At 36.1% G+C, this 20092-nt stretch overlaps 1 protein-coding gene across 8 annotated transcripts in view; it reads left to right on the top strand.

The window, feature by feature from the left end:
* fhit (fragile histidine triad diadenosine triphosphatase) overlaps positions 1 to 20092 on the top strand; it is a 311803-nt gene that overhangs the window by 90324 nt on the left and 201387 nt on the right. For all 8 annotated transcript variants that reach the window (XM_051912051.1, XM_051912052.1, XM_051912050.1 and 5 more), the window contains one exon: positions 7064 to 7185. In XM_051912051.1, the coding sequence (XP_051768011.1) occupies positions 7080 to 7185 (106 nt within the window). In that variant the 5' untranslated portion in view covers positions 7064 to 7079. The remainder of the gene's footprint in view (positions 1 to 7063; positions 7186 to 20092) is intronic.

Below are 20092 nucleotides of genomic sequence, written 5' to 3'. Positions count from 1 at the left end.
TCAGATACAGTACAGTGCAAGAAACTTTGTTATTATTATTATTATTATTATTATTATTAAGTTTTAAGTTTGACATAAAGTTGGTCCCTTGTCATGCTGGCCGCCATGTTGAGATCACATGACCAGCTGAATTATTACACTTTTAGTTGCAGAATAAGTTAATCATGGTTATCAAACAGCTCTCAGATATTGCTATAATTTCCACAGTCTATGCCTTTAAATAATCAAAATGTGAAGGCTGACTTGTTAGGGTTGTCAAAAGTACTGACATTGGTACCAAGTCGGTACTGAAATTTTAAAAATGTGACGATACCAGCATTTCCCCCTAGCATTTTAAGCTCTGTTGAGTAGATTCTTAAACACTTCTGATTGGCCATTGTGTTCAAAAGCTCAACAGATATGTCTGTGGTTGACTACAATGATCAGCGCTTCAAAAATACACAGAGAACTTGCACAGATACACACAGAAGCGCTTGAAAGCAGGCGTCTATCAGCGGATCCATCAATCAGCAGATATATCACGGATCCACTAATAGACACTTGCTTTCCAGCGCTTCCGTGTGTACCTGTGTAAGCTCTCGGTGAAGAGCGTCAAAGATGTCTATTAACAACATGTTTTTGATCATTGTAGCCAATCATAGACATATCTGTTGAGCACGTGAACACAATGGCCAATCTGAAGTGTTTAACCCATTAATGTTCCACGCGGTACACATTCCTTTCAAAAGAGACCAAAACCATGCATATACTCCAAATGGTTCAAGAACAGCATGCAATTTACTTTGGGTATGCCCTATTAGGCATTTTATGCAAATTTTACAGGAATCCTTAAGAATCCTTGGTAACGAAGTCGGTACTTTTTACAACCCTACTACTTATAGGACTGTAAAGGGTTTAGGGTGATGTTTTGGACAGGACCTCAGTGCACCTTTGTGTAGAAATAATCAGTATGGCTTTTCAAATTTAGCGGAGGCTCGGGGGATGCATCGATTTCTTGCTTGTATTTAAAAGGGTAAAAACCTGTTGGCAAGGCCTCCACCTGTAAGTGTTGAGCATTATTAAACCATCTGTTCAAGCGCATTCAGCTGATTTTGAGAAAGGTTGTAAGGTCATTTGCTCATTTTAGATAGCACATTCATGCTTTAATCTGTTTTTTTATGTAATTATAAATAATTATGAATACTATAATTAACAAAGCAGCATGTTGCATCCAGATGCCTTGCCTTTCCCTTTGTGTATCTCACAGGTTCTTGGTGTGAACACATTTAATTAGTCATTATTATAATAACACATAGACGCAAACGTGCCCACATGCACACGCATGCATGTCTGACTCCATTACTGTCAGTGCACCCATGAGAGATCGGCAGTCAGCATTAAACCGGTGATGAAATCTTTCATCACTGCCTTATTGATGTAGCTGTACTTGTGGGATCTTATTTGCTACCAAACCTCTCCTGCAAACAAACTTAATGAGACGACGTTTCAACACTTGCTTTGCTTCTGATAGCATTTCAAAACACGGGAACTCCCTCTAGCCCTCTGTCTAGATGCATCTGCTACCTGAATAAACTCTAGTTATCGGCAAGCTAAACTGACAGCTGAAGCCCACTGCTTGCTGTGTATGTTTGGGAGCTGTTTTTCTTCTCTTTCCAGGTAGATGAAACGCAGTGTGCCAAAGGCCATGTTTGGATGGAAAATGGAATCAAACGTGTATGTATTTCGCCTTGAGGTGCTTTCTGTGTGGTAGCTAAATCATTGGTTATTCATCATGATTAATTGTATGCAGTGCCACACTCCATCAGCAGTCTGCTAGAAGTTCATTCATCACTGCCGTAGTCTTGCAATGCAACCGGCCTTGTTATTACAATGTTATTACATTGTAATAAGATGTTAATGAGCTTTTTCATTGCAAATGCTCTTGTCCATAACAGAGACAGTGCAGCGAGTTTGGAACAAGCTAAATGTGAGAGAGAAGCTGTGATTATGTCTCAAAAATGATGTCTTGCTGTAAACGTTATACGTTTATGGGCAGCTGTCTCAGCAATGTTACAGACTTGAACATTTTAAGCGATGATTTAAACCACCATTCCATAAGTGTGTAAGTGTAGCTGTGATACTTGACACAGAAGGCACTTTCAAACAAAGCTGTTGGTCAGGGCAGAGAATCCGTTGAACACGTTGTGAAATCTGTGAGGAAATATTTTGTTCTCACGCAATAAATGTTAAATGTGACTGCACTTTCTTCGTGGACCTTAAAGCAGGTGAAAATAGATAGATATACATTGCACACTAGATTTTTGAGACCCAGTTAGCGATTCACAGAAAGGAAGAGCTACCACACTAGCTGAGCTACTACAGCATGTGCTCAATACACTTACTGATAAAGACGAGAGATTGCTTTGTTTGCACACTGAGCCATACAAGATTAGTCTGTTTTATCACTGACATCACCTAAGGATATGAATGCAAAATGCCATAAGAAATCTCAGAAAGTCTTGACTGCTGGGCCTCGATGAGACATTCTTTTCATCTCCAATGGACTAGCTAAGGACAAGTATTCAACAGAGTTTATTTAATTTAGGGTTCATTGCTTGTTGGACTGAATCCTATAGTTCTTTATAGTCTGGTAAAAAGAAGGGACAGTTCAGCCTTGGGTGGCATATCGTTGCTTTTGTTCAAATCGGAGATGAGGTCAGGTCTCGCATGTATATAGCCTAAGGTCTGCTTTTGATATACGCTTGATGTCATCACACTAAACTCATCTCCTTTGGCTCTGGAAAGATGGGGACATGCTCTTATGAATTTAATATAGGATACATACAACATATTTATTCCATGATTATCTTTTTAACGGTATAATTCATTTTTAATTGCAGTCCTTCTACTGAATACAGTAATGTACATTTCACTACAAATATAAGTAGAGAAGATGTTCAGTGTTTGAACAGCATTCACATTCGCCTTGTGTTTATCAGGCCATAGTGGATTGAAACAAATGCATTAAAGACCTTGACTCTGTGTGTTGTATTCCAATGGAGGATATAATGTTTCCTGTATGTGTTTCATGCTGTCACAGGGATTTCAGTGGCTTTGCAGTTATGAACACCTGAGCTCAATTCCACAGGGGGGGAAGTGGTCGATATGTCTTTACAGGCCACTGTGTAAAACAAGGAGGTGTTGAGATGCAGTCAACCTTTTGTTTTAAGGGGTCATGACATGTTGGGGCTGCAAGCAATGCTCCGACATATAAAAAGCTTTAGGATATTTACAGGCAGACAAAAGGCTGAATTTGTTAGTGATACTTGAACCTGTTTTGATTAAAAAAAAAAAAAAAAAAAAAAAAAATTTGAAATGATTTGAAATAATGAATTGCAATTTGATTGTGATATGTGTAACACACAATATATATACAGTCTCTATTGATTTAAGACAACACAGGAGCACTTTATTTAATGGAGCAAATGTGTTTTTGGACAAGTTTTGTGTTGTGCTTAAGTATGAGAACATCATGAGTACTTTTTGCATTGTTAAAAAAACAAAAAAACAAAAAAATTCTGATTACTTATTGAATAATGCTTTCATTGATTTCCCCCCTCCCTATGAATCACCTGTAGTTCAAGCCAGGGTTGCCAGGTCTGTGTTTTTTTCCCCACAACAAACATTATTTGTAGCGAATAATTTGTAGCCAATAATCTCAAAGACCTTTGTGTTTTGTTACTTCTGACAAGAAACAAAGTCTCATCTTTAAAATCCTGTCCATTTTATCACGAAATTAAAAAAAGAAATGCCGTTTGAGTCCAACTTTAAGTGGCAATGTGGAGCGTGAGTCTTTTCTTCCACTTTAATACAGAGTTATATCTTGAAAAACATGCATGAACATCAGAAGGTGTGTTGAAAGATACAGTACAACTTACCGAAATGTCTCATTTCTCATGTAATCGCTCAGTGTTTAAATAAAACAGCTTGAACAATGTCACTTAACGTTGCATTTACCTTATTTACTGTTAATTATATCTGTATGTTTGAATACATTTGCCATGAAGACAAGTGCTTATGAAAACTACCTTATGTGCAACTGAGTTGTAAACAAACATTTCAGTTTTTATTTGAGTGCAATCACTATATCGGAAAATAATAACTCTGTTGTTAATTTTAACCTCTAATATTGTAGTGTACCGAATGAGTGGGTTTCCTGTATATTTTGCAGCATTATTTTTTTTTTTTCCTTAAGAAAAGTAGTATTGCTGCATCTCTAATTGTTTACTTTAGCAGTGCAGCCTATTCTATGTTCTTCATGTTTGTACTCGTACCGCCATCTTATTGGCCGATATGATGCATTATATGTATCTGTATCTATAGTGTATAACCTTATTAATTGTTTAAAAAGCCAAGATTATAGTAATTGTGATCTAATGGATTTAAGTTTGATTAATTGTACAGCCTTAATGAGAATAATGAAAAATTCAATACATGGAGAAAACAAAATTACATCAAATACCATTGCCATTTGTTCTCATAAGTGCTTACCATGCTCATATATTTCAAAAAATATATATTTGAGCTGAATTTCATTGGGTGAACCTTACATTGTGGTTGTGTGTGTGTTTGAATTAGTTTAGGGATTATTGTATCTGCCGGTAAATGATGTATCAGTAGCGGCGAGCAGGCTTCTGGATTTCACCGATTACACGCTGGAGCAGCAATCTGTGCAGTCAAGGTTACAGATAAGGATTAAACACGTAACCGGCGCAATAACGCTGCATGGAATGCAGGCCGAGTGAACGCCCAGCGAATCATGCGTGACCGCCACTGCTGCGAGCAGAGTCACAAGCATCGTTTGATGGAAATATTGATATCAGATCACAGCGGAGAGCCGAAATGCGGCCCCTTCTCGCACGACAGCACGCTTCAATCCACGCACATGTGCGGTACCATACCTGACGTGGAACAAAATGCCAAATGCGTGTCGTTAAGCACACGGGAGATGCACATTAATTAGGTCATTGCAAACTGCGGCACTCTAATTGCAGCATTGTGATTCTTAATTGCGGAATTGTTGGAATCTGTTTAGGAGGCTAATGCCTGAGACAGCTGGTATGCACACATTTTCCTTTTTTCCCCCTTCTTCATTTTCATAGTTTTTTTGGATTCCGTCCTCTGGGACAACGTCCAACTCACAGTATGGGTCCTTTTCACCATGTTTTCCTAAATGATATGTGTTTCTGTGTGAGTGTGTTTAGAGGGAAAGAATATTCAATTTTCTGTGTATGCCTGTGAATAATTCTGCGCACGTGTGTGTGTGTGTGTGTGTGTGTGTAAGCATATCTGTATAGGGTCATTTTGAGTGCATCTATGCCTGTGCGTGTCTGTGAGGTTATTTTAACCCCATTTTAATAATTCATGCACACACAAAAACCCAACTCCCTTTGGTTATTACATATAATTATATTTTTAAGAAAAAGCATGGCAATGGATTTTTTTTTTTTTTTGGTCCATTTTTCTTTCCTTATGTTAAATGCGGAACTGATTTGACATTTGTTTCGCTTGGTAAATAAAAGACAAATTAGGTGTTTACAAGCAGTTTAAAGTGATAGTTCACCTAAAAATGACAATTCTGTCACCATCCATGAAAGAAAGAAAATCAAATGTGTTTCGAAGGACGTGAGGGTGAGTAAATGATGACAGAACTGTCTTTTTGTTCATTTGAACTATTCATTTATTTCTACCTGGGATGGTTAATGCGACTGCACTAATATATTTTTAGCTGATCAATGCAAACTGAAATTCCCTGGAGAGGATGCCTATATTTAACAAGAGGATGCTGATCTTGGTCAATTCTTGTTTGTAATGGTGGGTGTTTAAAAAAACCCTCCCAGTGTGGCAAGATCCCTCTTTTTTATGCTTTATAGATTGTTCTTTGTTTGAACTCTTGCTGTTTCAGATATTCGTTTTATCATTGACATCTCCCATTGAGACGGTTTTAAAATAGCTCGCCATCAATTTGTTTACTTCAGGTCTGCTATATGAGATGCCTTTCATCTGGACCGAAATGAGAGAAGAAATGTCATTGAATTCGTAATTAATGCAGAATGTTGTCTCAAACTATTAAAAGAGTAGACAAAAACTTCATTTAACAGGATGTAGGATGATATTATTTGGTGATTAAGGTGATCTTAACTATAGGGTCAGTGACATTTGTTTGTCTGATCCTATTAATTTATTCAAAAAAAATTTAAAAATGCAATTCATACATACAGTGACGTGAAATGTTAGGGTGCACTGTAAAATTCACCTTGTTTTCAAAGTTTTTTTTTAAAAAAGGATGTTTTACAAGAAAAGACTAATTTATTTCTGACTTCAAAATGTCATGTTTAATTCAAGGTGTTAATTGGAGTTTCTTTGTAATTATTTATGAAATTTACAAGCAAATTGTTTCAAAGTAAATCCTACATCAGATTTTTTTTCAGTGTGAACTGTTCTGAAATTTGAATAATGGCGAAAAAAGGCCTCAGTTAAAGAATGTAAAGAAAACTTTAAAATTGATTATTATATTTTATATTAATTTAATTAATGTATGTTTATTATTATATATTACTGTTTATTTATTACTGCTATTTTATCAAAACTGATTCACTACTTATTTGGAAAATTTTTAACACCAAATCAAAGTCATGTGGTCATTGTGGTGCGACCAACCAGGAAATGATATCATGGATCCATATCATCAGACCCTCATGACTATGTCAAGGTCAAAAAATGTCAGATAATTTGACATTTTTGTGACATTTGCAGGTTGTAAAATGTCATGTGTTGCAACCCAAAAACTTAATGATTACATTGAAAAATATATCAGGTGTAAGTAAGCTACTTTATTACTATATATCCGAGGGTTACACCACATGACATTTTTTCAGAGACATTAAAAAGGATATCAAGTTTTTCAAAACCTTATAAAATCAACATTAATACAAAGAGTACAATTTAAGAACCTGCCAAATGTGTTTTAAAAGATTTTTTCTTTTTCTTTATTGTGAACAGAAATTTCTTGATTTTCTTACAGAAATTGATGATCCACTATGGCTACGTTGCGCTTTGGGCAGCACATCATAAAGTCCTCTGCTGTGTTTTTGAAGACGGAGTTATCCTTCGCACTAGTCAACCGAAAGCCGGTCGTGCCTGGCCGTATCCTTTTCAGGTTTACCATAGCGACTGGGGTATTACACTGAGGTGAAGCAAGGTAGGTTTTTCTGTCTGTCTTTCCCCTCTCGTCTCTGTTTACTGTGGAATATAGAGTACCCTGAAGAGCAGTTCTTTTGCTCCCTGCTGTTGCTCAACAACAGTTCGGTCTGACCTTCGCATTAGGCCATATAAGCAAATGTTTATGATACAACCCTGCAGAACAGGTTATCTGTGGGAAGAAAATTTGGACTGGCTGAAAGTTTTGCTGTCTAGAAATTACCTGAAGACTTTTAAGAAGATTGCTTCTGAGTAATTGTCATGAGTCATGTATTGTTGCCTTTTCCATTTGTTGGTATATATTGAACTTGTAATGAACTTAGATGAAGCCAAATGGCTGCAGTTTCCCTGTAAGCAAAAGCAATTTTTTATCTGTTGGTATTTGATAGAATCCATGATACCATGTGTCTGAACAAGATGTCCAGGACCTCCAGCAGAAAAATAGGCCAACAGCATTCTAATTTCCAGAATTATATTTAACCGTGGGCATGGGGTACTTTTTATCCCTGTTTGCACCAAACCCATCTGGTAGGTTTGCTGCCAAAAAGTTTTTTTTTTTTTTAGTTTCATCTGACCATAGAAGCCGATCCCATTTGAAGTTCCAATAGTTTCTAACAACTGAATATGCTGGAGTTTGTTTTTTAGGCATTCTGACCCCAATATTCATTTATTTTTTGCAATTTTCCAGCTGTGATCCTTGGAGAGACTTTGGCTACTCAAACTATCCTCCACACTGTGCATTAAGACAATATAGACACACTTATACACACTCGTATTTTCTTAATTATTGCCCTGATAGTGGAAATGGCGATTTTCAATGCTTTAGCTATTTTCTTACAGCCACTTTCTATTTTGTGAAGCTCAACAATCTTTTGCTGCACATCAGAACTATATTCTTTGGTTTTACACCTTGTGATGGATGATTAAGGGAATTTGGCCTTTGCGTTTCCTCATATTTATACTCCTGTGAAATAGGAAGTCATGGCTGGACAATTTCATGTCCCTAGTCACCTGGTAATGTAAATATGAAGGGGAATATACTTCAGATATATTTCACTCATAAGAATTTCTAGGGGTGACAAAGAATTTCTAATTGTGGCCAGCGTGTATTAGAGAAAAACATTTATTTCATAAATGTTTTCATAAATGTTTTCCCTTTTTTAATTTGGACAACTTTAAAGCCGATTTTTTTTTCAATATTTAGATTTTTTGCACCCTCAGATTCCAGATTTTCATGATAGTTGTATCTCAACCAAATATTGTCCTGTCCTAACAAACCACACATCAATGGAAAGCTTATTTATTCAGCTTTCAGATGACATATAAATCTCAATTTCAAGATTTTGTGGTCATATATTTGTGGAGTCATAGAGTCAAACCAAAAATTATTCAGATATTTTTGATATTTTGGGTCTAGGACACTATAGTTCATTTATGTAAGTGAGGATAGCAAAATAAAGTAAACTGTGACATATTATACCCAAAAATTCTTCACACAGTGGACTACCAGTAAAATTGATAAAAATTTGGGACCAAAAATTATTCAGACACTTTAACCTGACCGTGTTTTGCTTAAGTGTTATCTGACATAATTAAGATGATTTTTTTTTCTGACACAGTTTAACTCTGAGATCTTGTCATATTTTATTACCATTTTCAACTACAGTGAATAAACTGTAATTAATGAGTGAAATGTTCAAGGTTTTAAAATTTTGGTGCGACTGTGTGTGTGTGTATATATATATATATATATATATATATATATATATATATATATATATATATATATATATATATATATATATATATATATATATATATATATATGTGTGTGTATATATATATATATATATATATATATATATATATATATATATATATATATATATATGTGTGTATATATAATATGAATAAAAAAATAATAATTAACAACTAATGTGTAATTAATCATGCCCTTTATAAATAATTCACAAGTTCCTACCTTCTAAGCAATTCATGGTTAGCGCTTTCATGTATTTGCGAGTTGGCATAAAACAAAAATAAGAATTTACTGACTTCTAAAGACACTTTTTGCAATATCTATTCAATGCTTTACTTTGCCTCAATAATGTAATGTCTTTAAATTACGCTACATTTGACAACTTTTCTCAGTTTATAATTTTGATACTCCAATTTTGTGCACTTCTTTAAATCTTGCGGGCACAAGTTGTCCTCTCTTTCTTTCACAAGCTGACTCTGTTGCATGCAACACGAAAAGCAAAATGCTGTGAATCATCATAAGATGCTCCTTCATACATTCTCCTCTTTTTTTCTTTGCTTCAAAAAGAAAGCGGATACTTTTTTGTCTATTAATCTCAGTGCTCAATGTGCAAACGCAAACCTTGCATACATTTGCATGATTTCCATTGCTGATTTGTTAGAATAATGTCCTTATTCTCTTTTTGAAATAGCAATAAGTCCTTGGAATCGAGGCAAAAGATCTTCAAGTGCTGCTCTGTCTTACGTAAGCTGCTATGTTTAGATTAACTTTTGATGGAAAGCCATTTTTCACAGCATTATAGGCCACTGCAGCACAATCCTAAAACCCAATGAGAAGCAGCAGTGTTTGGAGGGCATAAGCAATACATTAGCATTATTTAATTGTTGCTCTTGCAGTCCAAGTGGCATGAAACATTATGGAACTGCCAGGAAGTAACATGAGAGCAAAAGGGCAAAGCTGCTATTGTGTTCTTCTAACGTTTAATAGAAATGGCATGTTTATCAATGTAATTTATAATGCATTGCTTTATTATCAATATTCCCATATACCCCAATTCAGTTCTACAACTTGGTTTCATATATTGTATGTAATGACAAGTGTGACTTTAAAGAATATTCCAGGTTCAATACAACTTCAGCTCAATCAACTGCATTTTTGGCATAATGTTGATTACCATGTAATATGTAAATGCAAGAAATGTTGGCTAACAATGAATGAATGAATGAATGAATGAATGAATCTATGTATGTAATGTATGTATGTGAGGCTGTTACAATGGAAGTAAATAGGCCAATTTTTAAATGGGGTAAAATCTATGTTAAACAAAATAAAAATATTTCTTTCTAAAGCCCTATTCGGATGGCAGTTGTTTCATAGGAATGTAAGGTATTTTGAAAATTTACAGGCGCTACTGCTGTCCAAATCCAGAATGTCAGTGTTTTTCTCTCACCACCCATGTAAAAATCCCTGGCCAAATAACCTACTGTTTTTTGACAAACACCAAGGTCATGAGGTAATTTAATTGTCGTTCGAATCCACATCTCTGAGTTTACAAGAGGAGATCAATTCAGAATTCACAGTTTAAATCCGTTTTGACCACTGTGGAACATTGTACGATAACTGTTGCACTTCACTGTAATTTGCATGCATTTTATTACTGAAATGCTGGGAAGTATTTACAAGAACAGTATTTTACCACCGCTTCCACCTCAGCAAAAGGAGGAAGAGAAAAAAATCACATAGGCTACACATTTGAAATGGGCCATTACAGCAATACAATTTTAAAATGTATTATGTACAATTATATACATTAAAAATATAAACCAAACATCTTTATGTTCACCTCATGTAAGTAAGAAGCTGCATTAACTTATTTCCGCTAATTTCCATATTTTTAAAATGACATCCATCATTTTTTAGATAAAATGCAAAACCATTTGAACTATAGCATGTCTATAGGATATTATTTTCCTATTATTAAATTAAATATGAATTTATTTGTATTATTCCAAGAATAGCCTATTACATTTTATTTACAGCAGATGATAACGCGTGAGTGGCGAGTTCCCGGGTTCGTAGGATCACTAAACTCACTCCTCCACTGTGAATAAATCGCCATCTAAATGCATGAATTTTTTCATTTAACACAATAATGACTTTAAATTGTAATTTCTCAGCCAAAATTGATGCGTGCAATTTATTTTGAGAGGCATTAGCAAACACTGCTGCTTTTCATGCAACGTGCATAAATTACCCATCATACATTGTGATACAGCCTTTTTGTTGGTCCGTTGGGTCAGATTGCTTTCCAACCACAAGCCACCCGCTCCAGAGTTCGTTTTCAAGAGGGCTGAGATCAGCATTGTTTGATGTTCGCCTGATCTCGAACTGATATTTTTTTAATGCGGATCCAAGTGCAATCATGTTCATATATGCCTAAACGAGGTAGGGAGAAAACACGGCAGGTTCCAAAACAAATGCTCCAAACGAGACAGGTGTGAAAACGCCTTATGTGTCCATTTAAGTGTCATATCACTGTTTGGTAGTTTTACACTTAAAAACTGACGTGTGCTTCCCCATTCTTGAAAATCATCGACTGATGCTGATATGCTAATTTGCTACACTGTACCATAGGGATATGTTCATCATTATTTCACTCATTATACTGTATGTTGACCACTTTGACATCTGAGCCCTCGCTAAGATATAATTATTAATTGTATAGCATTAAATTATTATGAAAATATATGTTATTTGTTGTTTGTTCATTGTTGACCCATTTCATTTGCTGTTCATGTGAAGATTGATCATTCTTAAGTCATGGTGAATATGTTGCAGAAGTGTGGCTCGGTGAGGCTGTGCTGTTTTTTTTAGCTCTCTACACCTTTCGGTGGGCTTAGCAGGTTTTGTCTCGTATCAAAGCTGTTCACTTTGTACATGTATCAGTTCAGAAGAGCTTGGAAAGGTAGACAGCGCTTGGCAAAGATCTTAAAGCTCCCCAGCAGCTCTTGAACATCAGTATGACACCTAAAACACAGGGTTCTTTGTGTGGGGAGCGGGTCCCTGGGGCAACACTGGAAAATCCCAGCGGCTTTAGCTGGTGTGATTTAAGTTAGTCCACATCCCAACACATAACCACATGAAAGGAGTAAGCTAGTCTGTCTGGCTCTCCTCCTCCACACACACTTATCTTCTGTTTCGAAGCTATTTTTCCATAAGATTTCTGTCTTGTTTTATCACAAGTAGGGTTTGATATGGGGATGGGGGGAATATGATGTTCTTATTGTAGTCCGATGACAGTTTCCATATGGCATATCATTGACCAAACCTACACAGAACATCTTTATTGCTCTCAGATGTATCTGCTTGTGAAGATGGCTACAGCAAAAAAAAAAAAAAAAAAAAATATATATATATATAGTTATATATATATATAATGTATAATGTAATATATATATATAATGTTATGCCTAATATATAATATTAGGCATAACATTATGAGCACTGAGAGGTGAAGTGAATAACACAGATAATCTCTTTATCACGGCACCTGTTAGTGGGTGGGATATATTAGGCAGCAAGTGAACATTTTGTCCTCAAAGTTGATGTGTTAGAAGCAGGAAAAATGGGCAAGTGTAAGGATTTGAGCGAGTTTGACAAGGGCCAAATTGTGATGGCTAGACGACTGGGTCAGAGCATCTCCAAAACTGCAGCTCTAGTGGGGTGTTCCCGGTCTGCAGTGGTCAGTATCTATCAAAAGTGGTTCAAGGAAGGAACAGCGGTGAACCGGTGACAGGGTCATGGGCGGCCAAGATTTATTGATGCACGTGGGAAGCGAAGGCTGGCCCATGTGGTCCGATCCAACAGACGAGCTACTGTAGCTCAAACTGCTCAAGAAGTTAATGCTGGTTCTGATAGAAAGGTGTCAGAATACACAGTGCATCACAGTTTGTTGCATATAGAGCTGCATAGACGCAGACCAGTCAGGGAGCCCATGCTGACCCCTGTCCACCGCTAAAAGTGCCAACAGTGGACACGTGAGCATCAGAACTGGACCACGGAGCAATAGATGAAGGTGGCCTGGTCTGATGAATCACGTTTTCTTTTACATCACCTGGATGGCCGGGTGCGTGTGCATCGCTTACCTGGGGAACACATGGCACCAGGATGCATTATGGGAAGAAGGCAAGTCAGCGGAGGCAGTGTGATGCTTTGGGTGATGTTCTGCTGGGAAACTGCCATCCATGTGGATGTTACTTTGACACGTACCACCTACCTAAGCATTGTTGCAGACCATGTACACCCTTTCATGGAAACGGTATTCCCTGGTGGCTGTGGCCTCTTTCAGCAGGATAATGCACCCCAAAACAAAAATGGTTCAGAAATGGTTTGAGGGGCACAACAACAAGTTTGAGGTGTTGACTTGGCCTCCAAATTCCCCAGATCTCAATCCAATTGAGCCTATGCTCTTCATTGGCTGCCCACGAACAACGTCGACTTTGACCCGCCCTCAAACACTGTAGTTGTAGCTGAGACTGGAAGAGTTTGGTTTGTGTTGTTAACATGTCGAGAAGACACTGTTTTCAGCACTGTGAATGCACTTTGCTGCACTTCAAAAGGATGAGGACTTGAGCTGGAATAGATAGAGAAAAAATTTACACCATCGTCACTGTTTGTATCACTGTGTATCAAATGCTGAGGAAGCCCTCGGAGCTGAAATTCAGATATAGTATGGGTGCTTTGTTTCCAACATGCGCTGTAAGTGATAGACCAATCACAAGAAACTGGGCCGTCTGACCAATCAGAGTAACAAAATGAGGAACCTTTAAAACAGCACAATACGGCTACGGCTATAAATAGGCATTTTAAGACCTTGACATCTGCTGGCATTATGGGCTATTCTGTTTGTCATGGATTTTACTGATTTGTTTGTTGTCAAGGTTTAAATAGGATCTCCATTTAGTTCTTACAGTACATACAAGAAAATCTAGAACTAAGGCTGGGCTGTGTATCGAATACTTACAATGATTATGCTGACTATATTAAATTAGGTATATTGCGAATATTAAAATTCTTCTTATGTGACATTTATTTGACTTTTTAAAGGGTTAGTTCACCTAAAAATGAAAATTCTGTCATTGATTACTCACCCTCATGCCGTTCCACACCCGTAAGACCTTCATTCATCTTCGGAACACAAATTAAGATATTTTTGATAAAATCCAATGGCTCAGTAAGGCCTGCATCGCCAGCAATAACACTCCCTTTTTCAATGCCCAGAAAGCTACTAAAAACATATTTAAAACAGTTCATGTGACTACAGTGGTTAACGTCATAAATTACATGAACGACATGAGGGTAATTAATGACAATTTTCATTTTTGGGTGAACTAAACCTTTAAGTCTCCTACAAAGCACGTTATTAGACTAACGCCTGTTTCACACATGATCCATTTGCAGTACGTATGCAGTTCATATGTGTTATGTTTTTTATGTTTTTTTTTATGAATTTTTTTGTGGATATAAATATTTACATAAAAATATATGTAAATATTATTTTTTGTTACTTTGTGCGAAAATCTCATTCACCAAAGCTGCATTTATTTGATCAAAATACAGTAAAAACAGTTATATTTTGAAATATTGTTTGAATTTAAAGTAACCATTTTCTATTTTAATATATTTTAAAATGTATTTTATTTCTGTAATGGCAAAGTAGAATTATTCCGCAGCCAATTTTCTAGTCTAACCCCAAATTTTTGAGTGGTAGTGTATGAGTATTGATTTGATATCTATTATTGTTTGATACTGAGCAATAATTCCAACAAAAGCAATTAGCGTCACAATTTCATTTCAAACTTAAAATGATTGTGGAAGCGACTCTAAAACGAATAAACCACTAACAGTCATTAAATCAATTGCTTAATGAACTATAAGCCAGGCAAGCTGGACTTAATGGGCTTGCTGACACGCTGCTGGATTTCACTTTTAATCAAAGGTAAAGATCACTCTCTAGGTAATTCGCTGATTGCAGTTTTGTTAATCTTATAAAGCACTTATTTATTTATTTTTACCCATTCCCTGTATTGTCACTCATTATGTTTATATTATGCTAATATTGCCTTGTCCCAGTTGATGTCTCACTGGAAAAACAGTGCTCTATTCCTCATTATCCCACACACTCGATCTCGTCACCTGCCAAACAATGTTGCTTTATGTAAATATTTGCTGAACATGTGAACATAAACATCAAAACAAATAGGATTAGTATGATAATGACAATTTTGCCACCTCAGCTAAAATCTGTCATCAGCTCTATAGGCTACGTGAGTGTGTGTGGGCTTATGGGGGGATGATATAGTATAGGTGAGAATGGGGTAAGCTCCCTTGATCTAGGCTTCTGTACATAATATTTGTCATGTGACACAATATTAAGAAAGGGTACATCATATATACAGGTACCTATGAGTTTGGAAAGCATTTTTTACACACACACACTCACACACACACACACACACTAGTTTTGTCAAAAGTACCGACTTCGGTACCTAGTCGATACTGAACTTTTAAAAATGTGACGCTTTGAGCACTATTGAGTGGATTCGTAAACACCTCTGATTGGCTATTGTGTTCACACACTCATCAGATATGTCTGTGATTGGCTACAATGATCAACGCTTCAAAAAAATGTTGTAAATAAACTTCAATGATGCTCTTCACCGAGCGCCAGGGTTGCCAGGTTTTCGCAACAAAACCCGCCCAATTGCTCCTGAAACTAGTCCAAAACTAGCCCAATCACATTTCAGGGGGTTCCACTGTAAAAATCGCTTCCCGGGGGGTAAAATTGGCATTCCAGGGGCTAAATATCACATTATTTTGGGTCGATTCAACCCGTGGACATGAAAAACAACCCGCGGCAGCAGTGTAAAAGTAGCCCAGTTCCGTGGGAAAACTGCGGACTTGGCAACACTGCCGAATGCTTACACAGATACACAAGCAGGCTTCCGCTTTCAAATTCAAACACTCCTGTGCGTTGATCATTGTATCATCAGATATGCTGTGATCCAATCACAGACATATCTGATGAGCTTGTGAACACAATGGCCAATCAGAGGTGTTTACGAATTCCCCTCAAAAGTGACACATTTTTAAAATTTAAAATTTGACTTGGTATCGAAGTTGATACTTTCGACAACTCTAACACACACACACACACACATACATATATCACGTGGCAAGCAAATTGAATTTTAATAATTTAAATTTAAGATTTATCCAGGATTACCGAATTTTGTAAACATTTATATATTTTTTTCACATGGCAAGCAAATCAAAATTTTAAATTTTAAATGTTTGCCAAAGCAGATTTATCAATCATTAATAATAATAATAACCATTGTATTTAGGTTCAATTTTGCAAGAGTTGTTTTTATATGATTTGTAAATATTTGTTTATGGAGTTTTGAGGGAAAAAAAAAAAAAAAAAAAAAATCACATGGCAAGCAAAATGAATTTTAATAATTTTAATTCTTGCCAAAGCAGATTTATCCAGGATTATTATTTTAAACCTGGAAAATAAATATTTATTTTAATATAGTTACTAAATAAATATATATTTTTATGAAAAAAAAAAAAAAAAAAAAAAAAAAAAGCAAAATAAAGCATTTTTGCAAGAGTTTTACATAACTTTTTAACACTTTTTTCATGGAATTTTTTAAACAGTTATATTTTTTTTCACATGGCAAGCAAATAGATTATTATTATTATTATTATTATTATTATTATTATTAAAAAAAAAATTGTATTTAGATGCAAGTTAACTGCAAAATGAAGTATTTTTTGCAAGGGTTGCTGTAATACCCTAGCATATATTTTCAGAGATTAGTATTGTTCTACTGAGAAGTACATCTTACCTGTGACTTTGTAGACCTTGCCTATATCTATTTCATTTTCCTGGAACACAAACTGATCCATTAGATAAATAGCTGCATCTCTTACAAAGAGCGTCTGTACATTGAAAGATGCTATCGGAGCTGATAAAGCGGCCCATCTTCTCAGAGCTGCTGTAAAATATTAATTATTCTGAACAAGAGTTCGTTCACTGGCAGATGTGAAGGTCGAACTCGCATCTAATGGCGTTTCATATCATACATTTCACCGCAGGTTCGCAAACTACAATATTGGAATAAAATGAGCCGGGCTATGAATTCTGAGAAACTTTATGAAGCAGAACACTCACAAGTCACATCACTTGATTAATCGTCTCTCTACTGAATGAATTAGGCTGCACAATACTCCGAAGAGATGATGGCAACAGATCCGCTAATCCTATTAAAATTCATAATTAGCAATATTCTTGCCAGTTTCCCAAGGTAGTAAATGAAAGAGATAATGAATAAAATAAATAGAAGATTTGAAAGTGATGCTAGAACAATACATGGCATTATCATCAAATCTGCAGTCACAGCTTCAGACTCCTGCTGAGGGATTAACGCTTTATTGAAATGCTCCTTGGTCTACAGCTGTAGCCTGTAGGGGTCTGGGGATCGTTCGAGTCAATGATGTGCTTTTGTTTCCTTTGTATTTATAAGAGATCAACCACAAATGCAAACAGGCATTTCGCCTTTTTCCCTTCTCGACGACACATGCCGTTGACGCCCATCTGTAACATGCGGTGAAGATTCTCGCATAAGATTTGATTTCTTTTCTCACCTTCTTGTTCTATAGATGCATATACCATCTGTTTCACTTCCTGCCTGGCAGGACGTTTTCTTTCAGCTCTGTTAGAAATGCACGCTTCTATCATGGCACGTTCTGAGTGTTATTTTGCATGTTTTCTACAGCCTTGGTTATTCAGTCAGTGGCCTTCTTATTGCCATAAATCTTTTTTTTTTTATTTTTTTTATGAGAACTTTTGTTTTCTGCTGAATTAAAAAAAAATAAATAAATAGGGCTGCCCCCTAATAGTCGACCAAAATTTTATTAGTAACTTAGTCACAGGAAATAAAAAAACAAATCCACAGGAAGTGGCGAAGTCACTCAGTCTGTGATGGACAGATCGTTAAAGGGTTAGTTCACCCAAAAATGAAAATTTTGTCATTAATTACTCACCCTCATGTCGTTCCACACCCGTAAGACCTTCGTTCATCTTCAGAACACAAATTAAGGTATTTTTGATAAAATTCGATGGCTCAGTGAGGCCTCCATTGCCAGCAAGACAATTTACACTTTCAGATGCCCAGAAAGCTACTAAAGACATATTTGCAGAAAAAGTATTCTCGTCGCTTCATAACATTAAGGTTGAACCACTGTAGTCACATGAACTGTTTTAAATACGTCTTTAGTAGCTTTCTGGGCATCTGAAAGTGTAAATTGTCTTGCTGGCAATGCAGGCCTCACTGAGCCATTGGATTTTATCAAAAATAAAAGTTAAAAATGAAAGCAAAAAGTGAAAGTAACTTGGATGGGTTAAATAAGTCCTAGTATGGGTCACCCTACTTGGCCTTCACATGTCAGTGCACACACATTAGGAGAAGTGAATAGTGAACACACACACACCTGGAGCAGTGGGCAGCCATTTTGCTAGCAAATGTAGTTAAATTAAGATGGGGAGGAAGAAAGATCTTTCTGAATGCCAAATTTTTTTTTTTTTTTTTTCGCAAAATATTGTTTTCATGCCTTTTGCAAGACATTGCACCATTTCAAGCTTTTCATCTTCAGAAAGATCTTTCTTCCTCCCCGTATTTCATGAGAACTGTGACTTACTTAATAATGTGGAACACCTTTTTTAAGTAGGTTTTTACCTAAGAAGACCTGGCACACTATTGTAAATTTATGCAATTTATTTTAGTTCACTTCCAATCAAAACTTTGGGATCAGTAACATTTAATGTCAGTAGGATTTTGTCAGTAATGTTTATGAAAGAAGTCTCTTCTGCTCACCAAGGCTGCATTTATTTGATCAAAAATACAGGAAAGAGAAATATTGTGAAAATATTATTACAATTTAAAAGAACTGTTTTCTATTTCAATATATTATAAATTATAATTTATTTCTGTGATCAAAGCTGAATTTTCAGCATCATTACTCCAGTCTTCAGTGTCACATGATCCTTCAGAAATCATTCTAATATGCTGATTTAGTGCTCAAGAAACATTTCTTCTCATTATTTTCAATACTGAAAACATGAAAAAGAACAGCATTTATTTGAAATAGAAATCTTTTGTAACAAAAAATGTTTGTACTGTCTGTCTCTTTGTCAATTTAATGCTTCTTTGCTGAATAAAAGTATTCATTTAAAAAAAAAAAAAAAAAAAAAAAAAACCTTACTGACCTCAAATCTTTGAACAATGATATGTGGAATTAAATTAAAATAAATAAATAAATAATTATTTATTTATTTTTTTTTTTTTTTTGCATTAACTAATGTTTCAATAATGTTTAATTTTCAGATCTTTATATGTGGTAAGGTAACATACTCTTAAAAATCAAGTTTATTTTACTGTAAAATGACTCGTATTTCTTACACTGCATTCAGTGCTGTTGATTAAGTTCTCCTTTTTTAAAGCAAGATTTGCTAGAGCATGGTGTGTGTGTGTGTGTGTGTGTGCGTGTGTGTGTGCGTGCGTGTGTACACGTTAAACTAATTCCTATGTGTATGTGTACCACCTACATGTACCCCTCCTCCCACCCGTCCTCCAATCACCTTTGATGGATCACTCAGCTTCTGCTCTGAATAACTCTCCTTTTCACCCTCTTAAGCATCTGCGTGTTGGTGTTGTAGCTTTGCATGCCATACGGGCCCGTGATCAAACTCTACAGCCGCCCGCTCTGATGATGGGCCGGTATAAGACAGACCCTCGGGCTGGATCCGCTCCACTCGTTTTGCTTCAACCAGATGCTTGTCTGCTGCATGGATCACTGTGTTTCTGCTCCGGCAACCAGGGAGGGAAACCAGGTCATCGTGTATTCAGAGCCGAGGAATCGACCTTTTCATCTTCAGTGTTTATGTCCAAGGAAGACTCCACAGCAAGTAGGAGGCCAGTGTTGGTAGGAAACCCCGCTGGGCCTCGGTGCGACCTACTCAAAGGATAC

The sequence above is a fragment of the Ctenopharyngodon idella genome, chromosome 11 (genome assembly GCF_019924925.1).
Source record: "Ctenopharyngodon idella isolate HZGC_01 chromosome 11, HZGC01, whole genome shotgun sequence".
In the NCBI taxonomy this organism is placed as follows: Eukaryota; Metazoa; Chordata; class Actinopteri; order Cypriniformes; family Xenocyprididae; genus Ctenopharyngodon; species Ctenopharyngodon idella.
This window is presented reverse-complemented; position numbering and strand designations above follow the sequence as displayed.